Source organism: Calypte anna, chromosome 5A (assembly GCF_003957555.1).
Source record: "Calypte anna isolate BGI_N300 chromosome 5A, bCalAnn1_v1.p, whole genome shotgun sequence".
In the NCBI taxonomy this organism is placed as follows: Eukaryota; Metazoa; Chordata; class Aves; order Apodiformes; family Trochilidae; genus Calypte; species Calypte anna.
The window spans coordinates 2,796,570-2,820,110 of NC_044251.1; the positions used below are offsets into that span (position 1 = coordinate 2,796,570).

At 41.2% G+C, this 23,541-nt stretch overlaps 1 protein-coding gene across 1 annotated transcript in view; it reads left to right on the plus strand.

Annotated features, from left to right (window-relative positions):
- Positions 1-543: 543 nt before the first annotated feature.
- LOC103534358 (cytosolic phospholipase A2 epsilon) overlaps positions 544-23,541 on the plus strand; it is a 36,720-nt gene continuing 13,722 nt past the window's right edge. The window contains exons 1-10 of the mRNA XM_030451657.1: positions 544-570; positions 1,008-1,043; positions 7,576-7,648; positions 12,505-12,641; positions 13,656-13,787; positions 14,338-14,378; positions 20,463-20,505; positions 21,075-21,138; positions 22,473-22,615; positions 22,762-22,851. Of these exons, the coding sequence (XP_030307517.1) occupies positions 544-570; positions 1,008-1,043; positions 7,576-7,648; positions 12,505-12,641; positions 13,656-13,787; positions 14,338-14,378; positions 20,463-20,505; positions 21,075-21,138; positions 22,473-22,615; positions 22,762-22,851 (786 nt within the window). The remainder of the gene's footprint in view (positions 571-1,007; positions 1,044-7,575; positions 7,649-12,504; positions 12,642-13,655; positions 13,788-14,337; positions 14,379-20,462; positions 20,506-21,074; positions 21,139-22,472; positions 22,616-22,761; positions 22,852-23,541) is intronic.

The following is a 23,541-nucleotide window of genomic DNA, read 5'->3' on the forward strand; positions in this document are numbered from 1 at the left end:
CACAATGGCTGTGATTCTGGACTCCATGGCACACATTTAGGTGGCATCCACTGCAGTTTGCGCAGTTACTTTCTTAACCTGCATCAAGTGAATTATTCACCAATATGATTCACCAGTTATTTACCCCTCCACCACCCTGCAGTATGGAGGTGGCAGTGTAGAGGATGCTCTGAGCTCTGTGATTTAGTCTTGAGGACTTTGCTTGGGGGTTAGAGCTGTTGTGTAAATGCAAAACCTTTTGTTAGCAGTGGTATTTCCAAGAATGCAATCCCTAGTTAGAAAAGGGGTTCACTTGCCACCCAAAACATCACAGTAGGTAGAAGAGAAATGGCTTTTCATTCCGCTGACTCAGTTGAGGTGCTCTAATAGGCTGCAGGAAGCAGGGAGGAGACTGCTTAATGACTGGAAATTACAAAGGGGTGGGGCAGGAGAGCCTGGTCATAAAATCCCTATTCCTCCACCCCTAATCTGCATGAGGAGTTCCTGTCCGTCGTACCACTCAGTATCCTTTGAACATTGGACTTATATGCAACTGGGGCTGCAATGGGATCAAATTTAAGTTCAAATGAGGTAAGAAAAAGAAGCCAATATCCAATATCAAGGTTAAAGTAGATAAAGTTGTGTGATTGGTCACAGAGGACAACAGGTTGTTTGAGGTGTATGGAGACCATGGAAAGCGAGTTTGCTTGGATCTTGTGGCTGTAAGCATGGTTTCCTAGTCTAGCCTTTTGTAGAACCTTATGGTATGTCTGCATTTTCAGACTATGGTTTAGGACTGTCACCATTCCTTATTGTGGTTCCTTAAACAAATCTTTATGTCAAGGACATAGGAAGCTGGCCCAGAGTTGATGGGTTTTGGTGGCTGCTAAAACACATGATGAGGGCGGCTCACGAGCACAGCTCTCAGTCTGGCTTTGAGTGTGAGATGTTTTTTGAAAGCCAGTCTGAAATAAGAGTTTAAAATGCAGTTTAGTTTTCTTAACCTTACCTTGTGTTGTTTTTCCTAGACTTTTACGGGCACCTCAGCACCAGCGGTGAGAACGGTAGGTAGTCATTAGCTGGTCCTTCATTAAATGCTCCCCAGTGATGAATGTAGAGCACTGGAAAAAATGTGAGGAATTCAATGGCTTGGAGGGAAACTACTGCAATATTTACTGAGCACTGTGAAGCTGAGCTGGGACTTCAGCTTTGTAGCTGAAAAATTGCCTGGGCTTTCAGGGATCTCTAAATCAGTCTGGCTTCTGTTGGTGTCTGATGCTCATGGTGCTGTGAGCAGGTGTTGCACTGTATCTGGGCTGGTTTGTATTCCATCTGTATTGATTTTTTAATTCTTCCAATTTTTTTGTGTGCTCTGGTTTCTTTGGATGAGACACTCCCTTGTCTTAGACATTATTCCTTCGTTGGAAGACTTGGTTTAAGCAGGTCTTTTGGTTATTCTCAGTGCTCTGATATTCCTTGTAGTCCTTTTTTGCTCTGGAACAACCTGTTGTAGAGCTTGCAATTCTCTGTTTAACCATGATGTTTAGAAACACAGTGTAGAACAGGTGAAACTGTGGAATAAATGTGTTCAGCCTCCTGACAAGCCCAATCTCATCAGCTTGGTAGGAGGGGGAGCAGTGCCCAAACTTTTCTGAATGTGAAAAAAGAGCAAGAAGGTGGTGTGGTAGGTCTGAACTGAGGGTGAATTCTTTGGACAGGCAAATGAAAAGCTTCCAGGACAATTAGCCAGCATTCATGTTGACAGGTACAAGCATAAAGGAAAATCTATCAGATAAGATGCTATGAGCCACTGAATGTGAACAATGACAGTGGCAGCAGGATGGGACTTTCTTCAGATGCTGGCAATGAGTTTGTGGCTGCCAATATCTGTTGCAATTCTCAGGAAATCTGTAGGTGGAAAGATGGTCTCTTGTCCCTGCTTCAGAGATGTGCAGTTTCCCAGCTGGTTTGTTTTGGGCTTTGGATCCAAATGGAGGACTGCAGTGATAGAGATTCTCCCAGGTGTTGGTAATTTTGGTCTCCCTCATGAAGGTTTGCTGCTACTGATACTATCTGATGCCTGATTGTGCCTAAGAGCCTCTTACAGTCTCTATTCAAAGTCTCCTAAAGCAAAGACTTTGCAGAATTTCTTAAAAAAAGTTGCTTTTAAAGTGATATTTAGTCCTCTGTGTACAGTCTGACAGCCTTAAAGAAGGATGCTAGGATCACAGTTGTTACTTTTAGTCCTGAAAGCAAAGCCTCTGCTCAGAGGCTAAAGCTGGGGTTTTGTGTTTGTTTGTTGTTTCTTTGTTTGTTTGCTTTTCTTTTTCTTTGCTTGAATTCTTAATGCTTTATACATTGTCAGTAGGTTTTTAGGTGTGAGGCCTGTATAGTTCAGTACAGGTGGCTTTAGATTGTGCCTCTTGTCTTTAGAGAATTTACTGTGGCAGAACTTACCTGAATGTAGTACATACAGTTTAGAGTAGGATCCAGATCCCCTTCTTTCTGCCCTGAATCTTTGATTCTTACAGAGCCAAAAATCAGCAGGAACCTGATGACTTTGCTACAAATTTTGATATCTGTGATGATAAATATATAACCACTCTGTATCTGAATTAGGTTTTGCCACTTAATGGCTCAGTTAGGGAAACCAGTTTTCATTATCAGTTTCAGTGCAGCCCATGGGGTGTATGTGAAATATTTAATGAGAAAATCTTGATGGTGCCCTTAAGGTGACAGGCAACAATGTAGTTGTTTTTAGATTACTCAAATGACTGCATTATATGAAAATAATATAGGCTATAGTCTTGAGGAAGAACTATGGAAGTGCTTGGCTTGGTTTCTCATCTAAGATTTGGGTTTATTCTGATGTTAAACTCCAGCTGTGAAGCTGCAAAGAGGAAGAGAAGAAAACTTGCATGAAAGTGGCAGGCTTTTGGAAGAAAAAGGTCTTCCATCACTGCTGCTCCCCTTGTTTTTATTTTGGAATAACCCTACTGACTTAGTAAGACCTGGCTATAGGATATTTTAAAATGGAAGGAATATGGAATACTAGGAAAAGTGTTTCTTATGCATTTGACCTTGCCTGAGGTGGCAGACATAGTAATGGAATGAAATCCTGCCTGCCCTTGAGGCTTCAGAACACTTTGAAGTTAAAAGGTGCCACATACCTGACCCGGGTCAGAAGCAAGGCAGTGATCTGTGTTTTAAAGTCCTGCCACTGTTTCTGACTGGGCTGAGTGGTTTCTTTGTTGGTCTTCATAGTTTTTAGAGTAGTGCTGAGATTTCTGTTCCTTGGTGAAGAGAATGCTAGGGGAAGAGTGCTCTGCTCTGAAGACCACACTGTTTGACTTTGGTTGTTGCCTTTTTGATGTGCAACTTGGGAAATGGTGTAGGTGTTTCGCTCAAGTCTCAACAACGACAAAAAAAAATCCTATAAAAGCTTTTAAAGCTTGGAATTTTACTGAAATAGAGCAGCCTTAGAGCCTGGTTATGCAACTCTATGGTCTCATGGGTCAGCACTCGCCTGTGTGAACACTCCCATGGAATTCCCTGGCACTAGATATGTATGGATTGCACAAGTGTGCCACAGGATTTAATTGAACTTTTATCTGACGTAGGCTAATGTCACCAAGGCCTGTGTTTGCAATCTTAAGTATTTAAGTAGTTACAAGAGTGATAATTAAAATGCCTGACTTGTGTTTCCGGTTTATGAAATAACAATCCTGGCTCAGACAAAATAAATACAGAAGCTGAAAGTCCAAGGGTAGGTAACAGCTGACCTGGGAGTCTTCTGGCCTCAGAATTTACCCAGCCACATGGACATCATCACATTAAGGGGAAAGATGTGGAAGTCGTGGTCTGTCACTAGCAGGTTATCCCATTTGAGATGTGCCCCTTGGTAGTTTTTCTGTCTGAATTTCAATCACTGACAGCTACACTTGACAAAGCCTTCAGGCACCTAAAAATCAGGATCTATAAAGTCTGACTTCCATCTCTCTACTCAGGGAATGGGTTCTACAACCTGTGAAGCCCTGAGCATAGATTTAATGTGTTTGGAAAATTATGCACACCAGGATGGGAATTGTAACAACTGAGCTGGTCACTGCATCAATTCCAGCTCTCAGGTACAGCTGAGCACAGAAACAGAGATCCTATTTCATAGAATCATAGAATTGGCTGGGTTGGAAGGGACCTCAGAGATCATCGAGTCCAACCCTTGAACCACCGTTGCAGTTGCTAGACCATGGCACTGAGTGCCACATCCAGTCTCTTTTGAAATATCTCCAGACACGGAGAATCCACTACTTCCCTGGGCAGCCCATTCCAATGGCTGATCACCCTCTCCAGAAAGAAATTCTTTCTAATCTCCAACCTAAACCTCCCCTGGCACAACTTGAGACCCTGCCCTCTTGTCTTGTTGAAAGTCGTCTGGCAAAAGAGCCCAACCCCCCCTGGCTCCAACCTCCTTTCAGGGAGTTGTAGAGAGTGATGAGGTCTCCCCTGAGCCTCCTCTTCTCCAGGCTGAACACCCCCAGCTCTCTCAGGCTCTCCTCATAGGATCTGTGCTGGATCCCTTCACCAGCCTCCTTGCCCTCCTTTGGACCTGCTCCAGGACCTCGATATCCTTCCTGAACTGAGGGGCCCAGAACTGGACACAGGACTCAAGCTGTGGCCTCACCAGGGCTGAGCACAGGGGCAGAATCCCTTCCCTGGACCTGCTGGCCACGCTGTTCCTGATACAGGCCAGGATGCCATTGGCCTTCTTGGCCACCTGGGCACACTGCTGGCTCATGTTCAGCTTCCTGGCAATCCAGACTCCCAGGTCCCTTTCTGCCTGGCTGCTCTCCAACCACTCTGTCCCCAGCCTGTAGCGCTGCTTGGGGTTGTTGTGGCCAAAGTGCAGGACCCGGCACTTGGCCACTTGAGATGCACAAAGCAGAGGTTTAGATGTTAGAGCAAAGGTTATTCCTTTAAAGGAAAAGTTATTCCTTTAAAATTATGTCCAGGCCAGTGGTTGTTGCACTGCTCTGGGACAGGGAACTTCTGCTCCAGTCTATTCTTCTGAATTCAAGGATTGCAAGCACCATCCTTCCCAGGTAGAGAAATTCCTCACCTCTTCTGCTGAAATAACACTGCTGAGAATGAAACATTTAGGATTTACTCTGTAGGAAAGCAGTGACCAAGCATAAATAGAGCACACATGTCAGTAGATTTGGCAGGGAGGGACAAGCCTTAGCTCTTGGTCCGTGTGCCAAGGAGTGCTTCTGTGTTTTACCCTTTTACCCTGTATTTTGCCCTGTTTTACCCTGGTTTTACCCTGTGTTTTACTGTGTTTTACAGTTCTATTTCATGTATATAGAAAAGTAGTTCTGGCAGTTCAACTATGTAGTCTGGGCATGGTGTCTCTTGGTTGCTTTTGATTGAGGACTGCAATTTTCAATTTTATTTTCCCCTAAATAATTTTTTTTTCTTCTTTTTTGGCATCTGTCCAAGTTCTCCTTTGTGGCCATATGTGGGATAATGGAGCAGGTAGAGGTGTGAAAATGTCCTACAGCTGGCAATTCATGTTCTTGCAATCTGTGCACCATAAAGATGTGCCCTGTGCTTGAGTCTGGGCAGGTAAAGATAATGCAGAACTCTCAGGCCGTTGCTGGCACCAAGGGAAGTGCAAGAGGATTTGCTGGGGGTTACAGAGGCTGTTCCTTGGAGACTGTTCTTAATTTCTGCTACATTTTCAGAGGTGCTGAAGTTTTCACTGGTGAGGACAAGCACCTGCTTCATTACATTTTGTTAGTGTCCAATGTCACATCATGGTCCCTGTTGCTTTTACCACTTGGTCAAAGCATTGTGGAACACAATGGAAAGACAAATGGTTGAGCAAAACGTATAAAATGGAGGATGGAAATAGTAACAAGGTAAATTTCATTAGCCAGCATCAGTACTTTTGCTACTTATGATCAATATTGGCACTGGATATGCAAAGTAATAAAACCCCATGTGGTTGTGCTAGGACACTGCATTAACTTTACCAGGGTATGGTGTGTCTGTGAATGCAGGACTGAGAGGATTTATGGATAGAGTTAATATCTGTTCTTATCAACTGGCATATAGAAAAGGATTAGAAAAGTTTTGGGCACAAAACACCCGTTTCAGTTCTAAACCAGAATTGGTTGACTCAGAGCTAAATGCCAGACTTAGCAAGTGTTGAGCCAAACAGTATCTATACATACCTGGGTCTTACAGGGAAGGATGGTACCTATGAAACAGAGGAGATGCTGATGTGGGGAAAGGAGAAAAAGATGTTAAACAGTTATCTCCAAGGTGAAGCAGAGAAAGAGTTAATTTATAGCCTGAGGAATATGAAACTGTGTTAGTACAAGCCATGGAAGTTATGATGTATTATAGAATTGATATTTATAGAATTGATATTTATAGAATTTATAATTATTTCTGAGCCTACCACGCCTGATGTATGATGGAGTTGTGAGTTTATTCTACATATCATCTCTGGAAGGAGTTTTGTAGCTTTCTGTTGGGGTACAGGGATGGAGATCAGAGTTGTTATGAGAAGTATCTCCTCACTACATTTCTGTCTTTTAAGCTGTGTGTGGGAGCTTGAGCTGGTGCAGGAGATTTTGCTGGTGCATGGTGGTTGCTAAGCTGTACTTGCACAGCTGCTGGAGCAGTGTTGGGTGTCCCAGAGACTGTTCTATTGTAGGGTATGGTGTGTAAGAGGCAAGGACACCTGAGTGTGTGCTTTGTAAGGGTGTTTATTATGGTGACAGTGGAACAGAGTTAGAAAGAAGTCATCTTTTTCCAAACTGAACTCTCAGCACCTTCTTCTCAATTTATGTGTGGTTTTGAAATCATAGAATCATAGAATCCTAGGGGCTAGAAGGGACCTCGAAAGATCATCTAGTCCAACCCCCCCTGCCAGAGCAGGGCCACCTAGAGTACATCGTGCAGGAACGTGTCCAGGCGGGTTTTGAATGTCTCCAGTGAAGGAGACTCCACGACCCCCCTGGGCAGCCTGTTCCAGGGCTCTGTCACCCTTACAGGAAAAAATTTTTCCGGATATTCAACTTGAACCTCCTGTGCTCCAATTTACACCCATTACCCCTTGTCCTATCACTGGTCACCATTGAGAAGAGCCTAACTCCATCTCCTTGACACTCACCCCTTACATATTTGAAAACATTGATGAGGTCACCCCTCAGTCTCCTTTTCTCCAAACTAAAGAGACCCAGCTCCCTCAGCCTTTCCTCATAAGGGAGATGTTCCACTCCCTTAATCATCTTAGTAGCTCTGCGCTGGACTCTTTCAAGCACTTCCCTGTCCTTCTTGAACTGAGGGGCAAATCTGTTACTTCAACTTCAGACCTGGAAGAGGGTTCTGTGCCAAAAATTTCTGGTTTTTTCCAACTCTTCCAGTAACCTTGATAAATAATACTGGCTCAACTTCAAAACCTTTGTTTCATTTACATCCTTAGAAATTTAAGGTTACAGTAGTCTGTGACTAGAGGCTATAATATTAATATAATCTTTTTGTTTGTTTGTTTTTTGTTTTTTTTTTTAATTTGGAACTGTCATGCAGAGACCAGTATCTCCTTTCAACTTGCTTACTGTAAAAATACTGCGGGTGAGGAATGCCCGGAAGGCAGACGTGCGTAAGTACTTCTATTTTTGGATTTTCCTTACAGCTCTTTAAAGTAAAAAAAAAAAATACTTGGTCAGTGTTATATTTATTAAATTGTGTATATTTATTAATTGTGTAGTTGTTGGAAGTTTGCACAAATTATTGTGACACTGAAGGGTTGCTTTCTGCTCTGTAGTGTAAAGAGGCTAACTCAAGCCTCAGGCAAGGTGATGCATTGGATCTTCTGCTTTCATACCTCCCTATATGAGACGCTTTCCTACCCTTGTGACATCAGACTTAGCTGCTGAATTGAGGGCTCATTTTTAAATGATGAAAATCCTTGTACCTTAAGTAAGAAACCTGATTATTCCCTAAGAATTTCTAGGTGGAAGGAAGGAGAGGGCTGGTGATACAAATCTGTAGTAGGGAAGCCTCTGAAAACAGCAGAAATACAAGCAGACACATTCTGTTAATTCTGCAGAATATATAAATATTTATAAATATGCCTGGGTGTTTATTTAAGCTACAGAAAAGAGCAATTTAAAAGTCAGAAAAAGTTAAACAAAGCACTACCGTGGGTTTTAAAGGAGTTTAAATGAGGGACAGTGAGAGGAAGCAAGAAAAAGATACCTAGAAGAGAGACTACAATAGAAAAAATGTCATTGCCCAATCACAGAACAAGAGTTAGCAGTGGGAAGAGCCCAAGACAAGATCTCTTCAGTAGGGAAGTTTACAGAGTCTGGTGATATCCAACTATGGAAGCCCTGTAATGATTCCCTCTCTCTGCCTCTGCAAACTGGTGAGCATCAGCTTGAACCCCACTGTGGCAGCAAATTTAAAATGAAAATCCTTGGTGGGAGAATGAGACTAGCAATAGGTGGAGAGAATGATTTGTTCACTAAATGGTTCTGACTCACCCAGGGAAGGATTGGTTTAATTCTGAATTTTCCAGGTCATTGAAGATCTTCCACACAGATTCTGTTCCATGCCCTGTTCTGTTCTGTTCCATGTGGGTCCTCAGTAGCCCACCCTCCTTGGTGGGCTGAGACTTGTTCAGGTCCCTTTCAAAATGCAGTTATGCCACTGAATTACTTTGGTGGGGGAACATGAGTGATGAAGCATCTGTTCAGAGATGTCAGACAGCTTGAAATAAAGACAGAGAATAAGAAAATCCAAATCTGAAAACCAGAAGAATAAAACAGAAAGATGTAAAACTAAGAGGAAAAATCCACAATATGCCCCCTAAAACCTTGCTGAACATGGCTCATAATTAATTTTCTTCAGATACACTCAGAACTGCATGCACATTGCAACAGCACCAAGGCCAGGTTGGATGGGGCTTTGAGCAACCTGCTCTCTGGTGGGATGTGTCCCTGCCCATGATAGTGGGGTGGGAACTGGGTGATCTTTATGGTCCCTTCCAAACCATTCTGTGGTTCAAATATATTTTCCAAGGAAACTAGATGCAAATTTTAGTTAATCTATGTATTTTGAGATGTGAACTAGAGTGATGCATCCAGAGTGGAGGGAAAACTTATTTGAGGTTGGATTTTGTGGTTTCTGGCAGGAGGGATGTGGTTGGAACATAAGGAAGTTCTGCTTAGCCACAGTTACTGAGTGGTTCCCTGACAGTAATCTCTCAATCTCTGTTGCACTTGTGGGATTCTGGGTTACTTCTGTTGCCTTCTGCAATGCCATACTACTGTGCTTATTTCTCTTTTTTCTTTTATTTTCCAACATTAAAAACATTTAGTTTCCAACATTGTAAAATTTGCTATGATTTAATGAATACCTTGTATCATAACATTTTTTACTCTAGAATGATCAAACCACTTTGTTTTATGATTTATGTCATTTTTAAAGGTTCATTAGACAAAACGAGAGCACCTTGTAAGATGTAAGGCTCTGGTTTTATGTACAGAAGCACAGACTTTGTGGGACTATAGTTGTGTGCATGACAATTTATTTAACAAAACCCAGATGCCTGAATGCCTAAGTGGTGATTTGTGTCAACCAAATACATGATCTGACCAGGCAGTCACTTCAATTGCATCTGCAAACCTGCAAGCACAATTGCCTGTGCAGTTTTTACTCCTGCAGCTCACCTGATTATCATAGAATCATAGAATTGGCTGGGTTGGAAGGGACCTCAGAGATCATCGAGTCCAACCCTTGAACCACCGTTGCGCTTGCTAGACCATGGCACTGAGTGCCACATCCAGTCTTTTTTTAAATATCTCCAGGGACGGAGAATCCACTACTTCCCTGGGCAGCCCATGCCAATGTCTGATCACTCTTTCCGTAAAGAAATTCTTTCTAATATCTAACCTAAACTTCCCCTGGCACAACTTAAGTCCATGCCCTCTTGTCTTGTTGAAAGTCGTTTGGTAAAAGAGCCCAACCCCCACCTGGCTCCAACCTCCTTTCAGGGAGTTGTAGAGAGCGATGAGGTCTCCCCTGAGCCGCCTCTTCTTTAGGCTGAACAACCCCAGTTCTCTCAGCCTCTCCTCGTAGGGTCTATGCTCGAGTCCCTTCACCAGCCTGGTTGCCCTCCTTTGGACCTGCTCCAGGACCTCGATATCCTTCCTGAACTGGGGGGCCCAGAACTGGACTGGGGGGCCCAGAACTGGAAATTATGTTTCAATTCATTGTGGCTGTCCCCAGGAATGAATTGCTCACAGTCACTCCTTCCCAAGGTGAATTGTGTGGTTTTTCTTCATGAAGCCTGTTGGCATGCCTGCCACATCAGATTTTTTTATTACTTTGTATTCTGGTCTTAAGAAGAGATGAATATCATGTCTTTATTGGCTTGAGTTGTCCTGAATTCAGAACTTGGGCATTCCAAGGATTTGTTTAAACATGGCTGACAAGAGAGATTGGAAAACTTTTCAGCCAAGAGATTTTTCTCAGCAGCAAATATGTTTTCTGAAGGAATTCAAGTTACTGGGGAAAACTTGTTTATTCATTGTCTACAGTGAGAAGGATTTTTCAGGCAGTCTTTGTATTTTCTGAGGCATTAAAAGGGCAATCGTTTCAGTTAGTTTTGCTTGAAACCTCAGTATTTTTAGCTATGGGGAAATATCCCTTTTCTACCTGTTTGTAATGATGAGAGTATGCTTTTTGTTGCAATTCTGAGTTAGCATTTGTTTCTTCCACTTTAGCTTTCCTGTTTTTCTGATTAAGCACTGGTTTTACCTATGTCTGCCTGTGAGTTTTTTGTTTCATAGTTTCTGATTAGCAAAGTGTTTGTGTTTAATTTACTGAAGTGAACCTTTTTTAATTGGTCTTTGATTCTCATGTTCCCATTTACTTTACCAGTGGAATAAGCAGACTTTAAAGGTATTTCTCCTTACTGTTGTTCCAGAGCAAGACAGTTTGAATAGATCTGGGTATGGGCCTGAAAATCTAGACTGTGTTTTGAACACTGATTGCATTGTGGGATCTTGGGCAAGTCATTCAAATTTTCTCAGTGTTCTTGCTTAATCCTGACGTTGCTGTAATTCACTGTAATTCACTGCTGTGTCTCAAGCCCTTTGAAAATGGAAGCTATGGCATTAATCACCATTAACCATTTACCTTTTCATCTGCCTACACTTGTGCCTCTGCTGAACATCTGATCAATCATGCTGCTCTGATGAGGTTTGGCTGAGGCCACTTGCTCCTTCCCCCAGTCATTATCAAGGTTTTGCTGTTTGTGATAGCACAGTTAAGAAGATGGCAAAGGAACAGCTTGGGAAACTTTGAATCTGTAGTTGTTTCTGAAAGATAGAGGAAATACTTCAAGAAAATTGTACTTAATATGATGTAATAACACAGTTACAGGTTTTGAGGATGCTGCAGGTGTCGACTATGAGTTGAATTATTTGGCCTCTTCTGACTCACAGGTTCACTTGCAAGAACCAGAGGACTGGTTAAGCATTGCTAATGTGAAGCAGGGAGACTGCACATGGCATTGCTTGTAGGAGAGAAAGGCAATCAGTGACTGTATCAAATTTCTCCAAGTCTCAGTCCCTGGCAGATCTTCCTCCAAACATTGGGGGTTCAAGATATAGAATGAACTGTTGCCTTTGATGATGCTCGTGGTTTCCTTGCCCAGACATGAGTGATAGCATGATTTGTCCAGTCTGAAGATAGATTAGCAGTAAGGAATATAGTGAAAAGTAAGTTAACCAAGTCCTGAAACTGACTGTTTTCCTATAAGGCTTACTGAGAAAGACACAGCTTCAGAAAATGTTATTCAATATATGAATGAATATGAAATTGGCACATTCTGGTTTGTGATAAGGAAATCAAACTTTTCAGCTTGATGGGGGAGCACTTTTTGGAAAAAAAATATATTGTTCTTCATTTCAGTCAGCATTTGGATAAGGCTTTCAATCAGTGAAGGTACAAAAAAAGGGGAGGAAATGCTAGATAAGAAATCTCTGCAGCTCAGATTGAAGGTTGTGAGGTGTATTGTCTGAGCAACAGAGGAGCCATCCTAGAACTGATGTGTGTGTGCATGGCAGAGGGTTTGCTGGTACAGATTCTACTGTTTGGACAGCATTCCCCTGCCCATTCCATTTGGATAATCATCCATATAATCTAACCACAGCACGGATAGATGTGCACTGACTGCATGTGAAGTGCAATGGATTTGAAATACAGCATAGTGCTTTAAAAGAAAAGTCTGACTGAAAGTTGTAAGGGAGAAATGAGCATGGCAAATGTGTGAGGATCTTCCTGTTCTGCTGTGAGTGCTTCATTGTGTTATTCACTCCTCATCCTGTATATTTTTGGAAGAAATCCCCTACCATGTTACCTTTGTCTTATTATGTTTAGATGTACATAGTACAGTAATTCTTTCTCTGGCTACTTTATCACTCTGCTCATCTTCTCCTTTCCCAGTCACCCTTTCAGACTGCTATGTGACATTGTGGTTACCTACTGCCTCAACTGAGAAGGTTCGGACCAGAACCATCAGGAACTCCAAAAACCCTGTTTGGAATGAAGCTTTCTGCTATAAGGTCGACCGCCGAGTCAAGGTAGTGAAAATAAATTGTTTTCACCATTTACTCACAGAATCAGAGAAAGTCAGGGGTTGGAAGGGACCTCAAAAGATCATCAAGTCCAGTCCCCCCTGCCAGAGCAGGGTCACCTACAGCAGGTCACACAGGAACCCATCCAGGTGGGCTTTGGATGTCTCCAGGGAAGGAGACTCCACAACCTCCCTGGGCAGCCTGTGCCAGGGCTCTGTCACCCTCACACTGAAAAAATTCTTCCTAATATTTATATGGAACCCCCTATGCTCCAGTTTATAACCACTGCCCCTTGTCCTGTTGTTGGTCACCCCTGAGAAAAGCTTTACTCTGTCCTCCTGGCACTCTCCCCTTACATATTGCTTACAGATTTATTATCTGCAGATAGTCAGTTGATTGTGCAAACCTACAATAAATCAATAACTGTCTATCTAGTTCCCAGACACTGGAGGTGTTAAAGATTTTGGGGAAAAAAAAAACTTTGTTGCTTACATCCTGCTTGGTATTGTGCTTTTCCAGCTGCTTGTTACTTAAACATGTACTATATTGAAGCACTGAGAAGCAATTAAATGACCTGCAGAACATGACCCGTTCCCCATTTTGACGTACAGAAGTGAGACCCAAGACAAAGGTCACATAAAAATAAGATCAGTTGGTTCTAGTTACTGTGGACAGGAAATCCTTTAAACATTTTTATGTGCCTGTAAAAGGCAAAGACCATAAAATAAATGTAAAACCATTTAATACAGTTATCTATGACAAATTCATGGATGTTCTGCATGACTTGATTTCATTCCCTGAGGCAGACAAACCTACTTCTTTGTGTATCTAGAGTTATCAGCAATATGAAGTGATATGCTCCCAAATCTCTTCCTCTTTTCTGTTTCTCTTTTTCCTTTTCCCTTCTGGCCCTAATGATGGACTGGGGAGGGAGAAAAACCCAGCATTGAGATCTTTCCTGCCTTATGGAGCTCTTAGCTACAGAACTAAGTCCACAATGCTCTTCATCTCTTTTTGCAGAATGTGCTGGAGCTGAAGGTCTGTGATGAAGACACAGTCACCAGGGATGATGAACTCTGCACAGTTCTCTTTGACATAGATAAACTCACTGTAGGTCGTACTGTTCGAGTGAAGTTTCAGCTGAATCCACAGGTGAGCAATGGAACTGCTGAGAACAAACTCTTCCATCTAAAGAAAGCCTTTTACAGTGTTTCATTATAGGTAAAAATCTTAAAATCCCTTTGGATTGATCCCTTTGGATGATATCTTTCGTTAAAGACAGATCTCAATGCTAAAAATCTACTAGAACTAGTTAGCCAGTGCCTTAATTCTGAAGTTTTCTGGTGTGTTTGTTGGTATAAGTTTTGTATTTTCAGCAACTTTAAACTGTAATAATATTACAGTAACTCATTCTTTTTGTGTTGGAAATAAAAAACTGAAAAATGGCTGTTTTAGTAGAGTAGCAATTCTTATTTAAATGGCATTTAGATTTCAAAACCCTAGATTTTTAAGTTTCTTAAAATTCAGTATTTTCAGTTGGCACTGCAGGGTTTTTTTTCAAATTATTCTTATGTTGTGTGAATTTTCCAAAGTGTTATTCTAAATACATATTTTACTATTTTTACTAAATGTAATGGATAGGATGAAATCCATGAAGAAAAAATATGTAATATCCCTGTATTTATTTTTCCACTCTCTTCAGGCACGTGAGGAGCTGGAGGTGGAGTTCACATTGCAGAACACGTGAGTAGAATCCTAAATTCTATATAAGCTGTTGTATTTAGTACCAAAATAGTCTCAAAACATGGTTCATACATGACAGTGCTTCTTAAACCTACAGTCTCTGAAAGCAGTATCTAGATATTTTCAGTCAAAATGAGAATTTCAGAATGTATATATTCACATTTTAAATATCTCAGATGTCATATTTGCCCTATTTGACTGCTGCATCTTGGGCACTGATTTCTTCCTGTGTGAGTACAATTCCAATATTCAGGAAGTTTTCACCCTTAGAAGGATTGTCAAGCCTAAATGTCTTATGACCACCCCCTTCTTGGGGAATCTGACTCTACAAATCCACAGCATGACAAAATGCTCTCTCATAAGTTGATTTGTTCAGCTCACCTGACTACACCTGCTGAGCTGTGATACTCTTGAGTGTTGTTTCTGGCAAGAGAGGAACTAAATATTTAATATACTGTATGAAGAAGGGAGCTAAGATCACTGTGGGAGGCTGAGGAACAAGGAAAACTGGTGTAACAGAGTGAGCTTCACTGGGTAGTCTCAGAAGGTGTTGGTGGAGTTTGGCTGTTCAGGAGAAGTGCTTGCATCATCTGTGAAGAAATCTCAGAGCCTCTCTCTCTAACTGGGGAAGGGATATGATCCAGGATCCTGTGTGTTATAGCTTGTGCCCATAATATGCTTTATCACTCTGTAGAGTTTACTTCAAAGGATTTCTGTTACCAGTTTGGTAACAGAACGTTATTGGTCTGACAGTGTTGTTAAAGTAATTTTAGAGAGGAAAAGGTGCCTTCTCAGGGCATTCAGGGCCCTTTAGGAGGCCTGTCAGGAGATGTTGTTGGAGATTTTGAATAATGTGTTTATTCCTGATAGAAGGGGAAACTGGGACTTGCTGGAGAAAGGGCAGTATCTCAGTTTTATGATGGGAGAAGAAAAGATCTCTGTGTTCACAACCAAAAAAAAACCAACCAACAAACCATCAGAGATAAAGCAGTCCCAGAATCATCTCCAATTCTAACTCATGGAAACTCAGGAGGGCAGATTGTGTGTTCTTTACTGGGCACAAGACTGACTGAAGGCCCAGCAGCAGCAGCAGACAAAGGGTTCCTATCACAGCTGAGGAGTGTCATGAATCAGTAATAGCCATGAGGAAGGGAGCTCTGGTATATGTTCCAAATGGTCTCCCTTCTTCTGCAAGTCAGGGGATGGCTTGTGGAGCTGGTACAGAGAATCATACCCTAGGTAATCCTCTTGTTTGGTGTGGGATAGTCAGGCAGGTTGTTATCTACTGGGGTGTTTTGCATGAGTAGATTTGTACGTGGTGATGGAGGCTGGAATTCATCTTGGAGAATGTGGCACTGGTTCTGTGTCAAACTCTTCTCTTGGACCTTGCAGGCAGTTGCTTTTTCCTGGATACATGTTCAACAGATCAATTCAGAAATTTAGCAGTTTCTGCACGTGCTGTCTGAGTAAGAATTCTACAGGTTGGAAGATGATGGTTGGGGCTATAGAAATAAAAATGACCCTTAGCAGCCCCAAGGAAGAGTGTTAAAAAAAGAATCATGGTCATGGCTCAGTTGCCACAGCATCAACACATCTGATCCACTTTTTTCATTCCTTGTGTAGTACCTGGGTGACCAATGTAATCGTTGTGGTCTGAAGAATTTCACACACAAAGGGAAGAAACTTCTGTGTCATAAATCAGGCAGGGAGGGGATGTCCCTGTGAGGTGCCAGCAAGCCTGGAAAAAGGGAAGACACTTCTCAGGGAAAATGGACGTTTTTTTGGAAGGCAGATGGAGATTTTTCTTACTATTCCTCATTTTCATTCATGAATACATGTTGTAGTCAATGCTGTTCTGGCCATCAGATGAGCCTGGAATAAAGGTGTTAGCACATGGAACTTGGTTAAATATTGTGATCTTGGTAGGATGTTGGGGTTGTTTTTTTTGCCCTCAACAGAGAAAAGTGTGATATTAGGAGTAAGTAATGAAAGGGTTTGTGCATTAAAATTGGATACAATGCACCACACTACAGATGATAAACTGAAGAGCCCCGACAAGGTTGGAAATACTGAACTGAAGCAGCTGAGATGGGTCACCAGAAAGCTATTGATCAAACCAGTATCTCCTGTGTTGAACAAGTTTAGCAGGTTTTGGCAAGGGTTTTTAGCATTACTGGATGGGAGAGGTGTGGACAGGGATGAGAGGGAATGTTCAGAGGGGGAGAACCAACCACAGTGGTAACAAGAAGTACAACTGGCCATGGGGGGCAGTTTCTACAAATCTGGTGTGATGGGAACAATGAGAACACTTTTTGGGGGTAAATATGGAAGTTTATCTCTGAAGTTAATTATTTCCACTGACACATTTTGTCTGACACTATTTATCTGAAGTAGTTTTTCATTCCTTCTCTATCTTCATTCCAGACTTTTACCAATTGCGAGATTTCCCTGTTGTTTCTTTCCAGAATTTCAGATGAATAATATCACATATGAAGTGCAACCCCAGGCCAAGAAAGTTTCCTGGTTTGCACCTACACTAGTGGCTTTGTCACTTCTGTTTTCATTTGCTTTCTGACTACAGTCCAAAAACTTTGCTTTTTGACTAAAGTCTGGTTTGCTACTTTGACAAAAAAACACAGTAAAAAATTCCTTTGCAATACACTGGAGGGGTGTATGAAATTGATTCCCACATTCATTCTCGTGGTCTTTTCTTTAAAATGGAAGAAAACCTTTTTTTGGTAGCTTGGTTTCCACTACTGGAAGATGAATACCCTCTCCAGTTTTGTCTCACTCTCACACCAACCACTGCAGTACCTCCAAGCGCTCTCCTCTCTGCTGCTGCTGCTGCTGCCTGTGGCGGGCACTGAGAGCCAAACCTTTGAGCCTAATGACACAGAGAGGAAGGCATGCTCCTTCCTCCAAGAGCCTTGTTTTTCACCAGCAACTGAGCCAAGGGATTGCAAACGCCTGCCCAGTGTTTTATGGGCCTGTAACACGAGCCCAGCTGGGATGGGAGCTGCTGCCCTCGAGCAGCGGTGACAGAAAAGGTAAGGTCGTTGTCCACAGGTTGCTGACTTGCCCTACTTCAGTGCTTTTCTTGTTGTTTTCTGGTGATTATCAACGGTAATGTGGGGTTTCTTCCTTGTGTTTCCACTGCTAGGGTGCAGCATGAGAATGAGCCTCTCCGGGTTGCTGCAGGGCCAGAGTCCCGCTGGACCAGGTGGCTTCGCTCGCTCAACATCCCCCTCCCCTCTGACTTCTAACGAAGCCCATGCCTGAATACTGAGGGGCACAAAGACTTCTGATGATCTAAAAGGTACTTTGAGTTTTCAAGGAGAGGTCTGAGGGCCCTGGGGGTGTTTGCTGGGTCTGCTGATCTTCTTTTTGGCCTCTTTCTCTCTTTCAGATGTCCTCTCTTGAAGAGTTGCATCTCAAACGAGTCTTGGAAGAATGAAGGACCACTCTCACACAAGCTTTCTTTTCATCTCCCTTTCCCTTTTCTTCTTCTTCAAATGTGAAAGATGATGTTTAAAACAAAGCCCACTTGAGACAAATAAGTGTAAATAGGTGTACAAAAAATGTATAAAAGCTAAGTATAAATTATTGAACTATGGCAAAATCATGATTTTTAGAAAATAAAAGTCTTTTTTTCTTTCTGTAGTTCTGCTGTGTTGTTTTGAGAAATTTGCCCCATGTTTGAGGGGACCAGCAGACCATGCTGGCCTTTTGGTTTGGGCACTGCTGAGGAAATTCTCAGAGCAGTCTGAATCTGCATCCACCTGGGGCCAAATATGTGTTTGTATTTGTGTGGCAGGAAGTCACAGGGCTTGAAGGAGCACTGAAGGCAAAAGTTTTAGAGTCAAGAAAGAAACCAGCCAAAGCACCTTTGAGGTGAATAACATTCTCTTTATTGAACTAGTGCCCATCCCCCATACTTCTTTTGGGAGATTGGGAAGCTCAGAAAAGTAACTTTACATTATGTGGAAGCTACTAAAAGCAGGGGAAGCTGGATCAGAAATGAAAGAACTAAAATCCTGTAGATAGGTTTCAAAAAAGCCAGATTCTCTTGTGGAATGAAGCACAGTACTCTACTCTAAATGCTAACTGTATTTATGAGAATTTGTGTGGCTGTAACTTCCTATACAATATTGCCTATTTCATTATAAGTCAGGCATGATCAGAAAAGGACGAGGTGGCAGTGTGATGCTTCCTGCACTCAAAGTCCACTGCAGTCTTAGGCAGCCCTTCAGAAGACAGTGAAGAAGGATGCCCAGGATGCTGTCTTTCTCTGCCAGAGTCCATAATATGCTCCCAGTTCTCACAGTAGAACTACATTAAAAAAGGCTATAGGCCACAAACTGTGATGGATGGGAGAGTTAGTATGTGTAACACAGGCTAATGTCTGGTTGGTTGTTGGGGAACCCACCAGCCAGTCCTGGGAAGATAGGCATCTCCAAAGATAGGCAAATTATGTTTTTAATGCTCCAAAGGTAGGCAAAATACTCAAAAGAACTGAGTATCAAGTGTATACTCAAACTTGAGTAGTAAGAGCTCTTCTGCACCCAGCTCAGCTGTATTTCTAGCCACAGCTTATCTCCAAAGCTGGTGTCTTTGCTCTTCTTAAAACAAATTAGAGACCACCAGGTTAAAAAAAAATAAAAATAAAAAAATCTTGTGTGGATTCTTCCACCCTAGCTGAAGGTCTTGCTTTGCCCCCCCCATCAGCCTAACTTTATACTTTATTGATACCAATACTTCAAATAATGCTACAGTCTTACTGTATATTTACTTCTATGAAGAGATCTTTTCCCATCTTTCCATCTTCATTTCACTAGGTTATGCAGGCTGAGGTCTTTTAATCTCTACCATGCTCTTTCTCTGCTTTCTTTAATTTTTTTAATAAAGTATTTGAGGGTAGTGACACTGCATGCTACATAACATTACAGCTATTTGATGTCAAAACAGTAATTAAGCACAAAATTTGTGTCTGAATAAAAACCTGAGTGGTGTGTAAACCCATTTCCCTGCATGCAGATAGAAACACTGATTGGTTTTTACCCATTCCTGACCAGTGTTCTTTGAACTCTTTTAAAATATTCTTTCAAAAAAAAAGATCCTACAGAATTCTTAAGTAAAATTCTCGTGTGTGTTTACTCTGAAACCTAACAGTTGTGATAAACCTTCTCTTAAAATACATGTAATTTGTCTGATTTTAAAGGGTAAGATATTGCCTGGTTTCAGCTGAGGTGTAATGCACATCTCAACTGGGTACCTATGTGAGAGTAGAGTGTGTAATCCATAGCTTGAAGTCTGAAGAAACTGTCTGCAGCAGTTATAGATGTGTTTCTATACATCTGTGTTATATATGTGTGTGCATTTCCTTTGGACTAATCTGGGTTGCGGAGTTACTCTTTGAGTTTACATCTGCAATTTAATGAAATAGATATCCTTATTAAGATATCCTAACAAGATATCCTTAATGAGCCACTGCCTGATTGTTCTGAGGGAAAAATATTTAATATTTATTGGTGTCTGAAGTACACGAACCCACTTCTGCCCCTAGGTGGGTAAGTGGAAACACATCTACACAAACTAAAATCATGGGGGTCTTGCAAATCATTTTATAAAGGTGAGTTCAGTTTCTTCCACTGTCATGGTAACTTCTGGAAAGCTGGAAATCTAGATGAGTGTATTGTTTTGGGGTTTTTTAGCAGAAAACTGTGGGTTGAGCTGTCTAATGCTCAAAACAATTAAAATGGATGCAACAGCTTCCAGCTCTCCTCAAACTCAGTTTGCTACAGATCACCCAAAATCATCACATGGTTAACTAAAGCAAGTATGAAAAACTACAGGAATAAAAGCCAATCTTCATATCCTATTGGTGGTGGATGGAAAAAACTTGCAACTCATGTCATCATCTAGAACTATGCTTGAAAAGAGCTTTAAAATATTGTTGAGTGAGAATGATGAAGTCAGAAATATCAAAGTTGTTGGGGCAAAATGAGTAGGGTGTTAACTCATTGACTTAAATATCTATCTGAGTTGTCCCACCCATAACATTTTACTTTCCCTTTTATTTTTCAGCCTGGATTATCCTGATAGCATTATTACCAATGGAGTATTAGTGGTAATGTATATTTCCTACAATCTTTTCCTTGTCTGCATAACAAGTCTTCATGTTTTCCACTCTGGAAGCTTTGAGCTGTGTCCCAAAGCCAGTACCATCAGCCACACTGTCCTACTGAGAAAAAGGATCTGTTGTTGGCACTATGTATCCCTGTTTTCCTATCATTGTGCCATCTGCTGCCAAGGCCTCTTGTGAAGTTGTTGTCAGCATGCATGTGCCACCTGCTTTCTTCTATAAACTTGAATTTCTTACCCATTATCTCCACATTACACCCAGGAATATCAGGGGTTAATGAAGAAAGTGATAAATACTTGAGGCCCACATCTCAGCAAACCTCTTATTTTCAATAGGTCTCATCTTCTTAACTGTCCCTCCGAGTTCAAGCAGCTCATGAATTATTCCTCTTTCAAACTTAGGAAAAATCCCTGGTCACCATTGCCCTCATGTTATCTGAAGGCCCAGTAATTGATAATAATTTTGTTGCTCATTAAAACAAGTGGAGGAGGGGGCTGAGAACAGTCTGAGTCACTTGCAATGACATTTGCACTTTTCCCCCTCTCTTGCTACAGGCACGGGAGGTTTCCTGTGTGGAGGTCAGAGTGGATATGGGGAAGCTGAAGCAGCAATCCACAAGTGAGGTTATTGCTTCATTAACCTATTGTTTTTGTGTTGTGATTCAGTTGTTGGAGCAGATGTTGAAAAATTAATAATCTGTTAGGCATGTGGCTCTGGCTGTGTCACATAATCCTTAGCTTCACCAGGACCCACCTTGCAGAAAGATTGTATCTGTCAAAATTCAGATTAGGCTGATTTTCTGAGGCAAATTTTTAGATTTATGCAAGCATAGAGCATATAGACCAAAATACAGAACTTAGGAAAAACAGCCTCTTTCTTTATTGCTTCTTCATCATGAAAATTATCAACTAAGTTGGAGCTTCTTTTAGAATTATCTTATTAAATTAATATGTAGAAATCTTCTGTATGTTTAATTTGGATTTGAGTATGTACAGTGTTTAGGGTTCTGAAAGAGATTTTTTGGGCTTGCTGAGCAAAAATAGTAAGCTTTTAAGTTTTAATGTAAAGTTTAATGTAAAGGGTTCTGCATAAAATGTGAACCACCACCAAATCAGGCCTTTGACTGTAAGTTGTAGCTCTAGTAAACATCTAGTAAATGTGGCAAGACTCTTCATTAGTCTTTGAGTTCATTCAAACAAGCAGCAGATTGTGTGCAGATAGTCCTGGGGCAAAACTCAAGAAAGCTGCAGCTGTTTTGAGACCATGAATGGAAAATTGACATTTAGGAAAAAAATTCTAGAAAAGGCTGGGTTGCATTATAGGAAGTTTCAGACCAAAATGTAACATAAGGAGGAGAGTTTAGTGACCTAAAATTCTGTATCTCTTGGCCCTGCTCTTACAGAAGAGTATACATTCTTTTCTGAAATGTAAAGCCTGTTCTGGGTAAGGAACACAACCTTGGAGTCACTGGGTTGTTTCAGTGCTGGTGACATGAGAATGCTTGGCAAGTAGTCTGCTTGATTTTTGAGTTTGAATCATTTGCTTATTGTAGCAGACACAACATACAATAAAAGGTACACAAGGAACCAGCACAAGCTGACATCAAATAGATGATGCTGTCATTTAATGTGAGTAATCCAAAAATGCCTTTAAACTGATAGTCCTTTAAATCTAAATCTTGAGTTGGTCTATTCATTCAGAGCACCTACCAGGTAACATGCTAGAGGACTTAAAAAATATTAAAATATTAATATTTCTCTATATTAATGAATTATATAGATCCAACAAGGTGGTTTATATCAGTTTTCAATATCTTTTGGCCAACCAAAGTCTACGTAATCATAGTGATGGAAGCAGAATTGGACAAAAAATGTGTGAGGAGTAGAAGATGATTTTATGTCTGTTTGCTGGGAATAGTAAAAATTCTCTTTCTTCCCTGCCTCTGTGTTTAGACCAGGAGCTTACATTTACAGTGAAAGGATCCCATGAAGGAAGCCAGAAGATTTTGCTGGATTCTGAGCCCAGCGTGAAGATCCTGGTATTTCACTGTGTCATCAATAACCAGACAAGACTGGATATCATGTTACCAGAAGAGGTTTGTTCTCTTTCTGAATATTGCCATTAATCTCAGTGAAATGAAAAGAAATTAATGTAACAAGTGAACTGAACTAGTGCTCTCAGAAGAAATTCTAGAGATGAGTTTTCATGTGCTTGTCCCTACCACTTTTGACATTGTTTCAGCTGGCAGATGAAAACCAAACAGAGAACCCTGCAGTCCTTTCATTCCCACTGAATTCACTGCCTCTGCAGAAGGAAATAATAGTAGAGGAGGTGAGTGCTGTGACCCTTTTGAAGTAAATATTTTCAAAATGTGCTTAATATTGTCTGTCTAGAAGTAATTACCAGGTGAACAAGATAACTGTGTAAAATTGTAAAGCTATTCATAGAAAATGTTGAAAAGATTAAGATTGTCATGGTCACTTATAAGGAATGCAGGGGTTAACAAAAATTATAAGAATATGAAAATCATTGTGAACCTGCATCCTATAATTAGAATTAAGTGTTTCAAGGAACAGAAATGACTGTCACATGCACATGCATTCCAAAGTTTCTTTTTGGGTATTGGGGTGATTCCAGAATGGTTAGTAATTGAAAACCCCAAATAATCTGGAATTAGACCTTAATTCAGATTTTAGCTTGTCAAAATACTGATATTGAGAGTAATTTTGTATGTATTTTTTTTCTTATCTTTTAATAAGTAACGTGTCCCATTCTTTTTGCTTCTTTTAAGTGTGTGCACACAGTGAGCTGGTGAATATGCAAGCTCGTGGCACACTGCTCTGAGCAGACAGGCTTGTTAGGTAAGGGAGAGTTTGATTCCAGAGCAGGGAGTGAGACTGCTGCTAATTATCCCAAAATAATGTCCTTAGCCATGTGAATTATCACTTCACAACCTCCTCTCTTACCAAACCAGTGTTGCCTGAGCTGGAGGGAAAGAAATGTTTAAAATGTGTGGTGGTA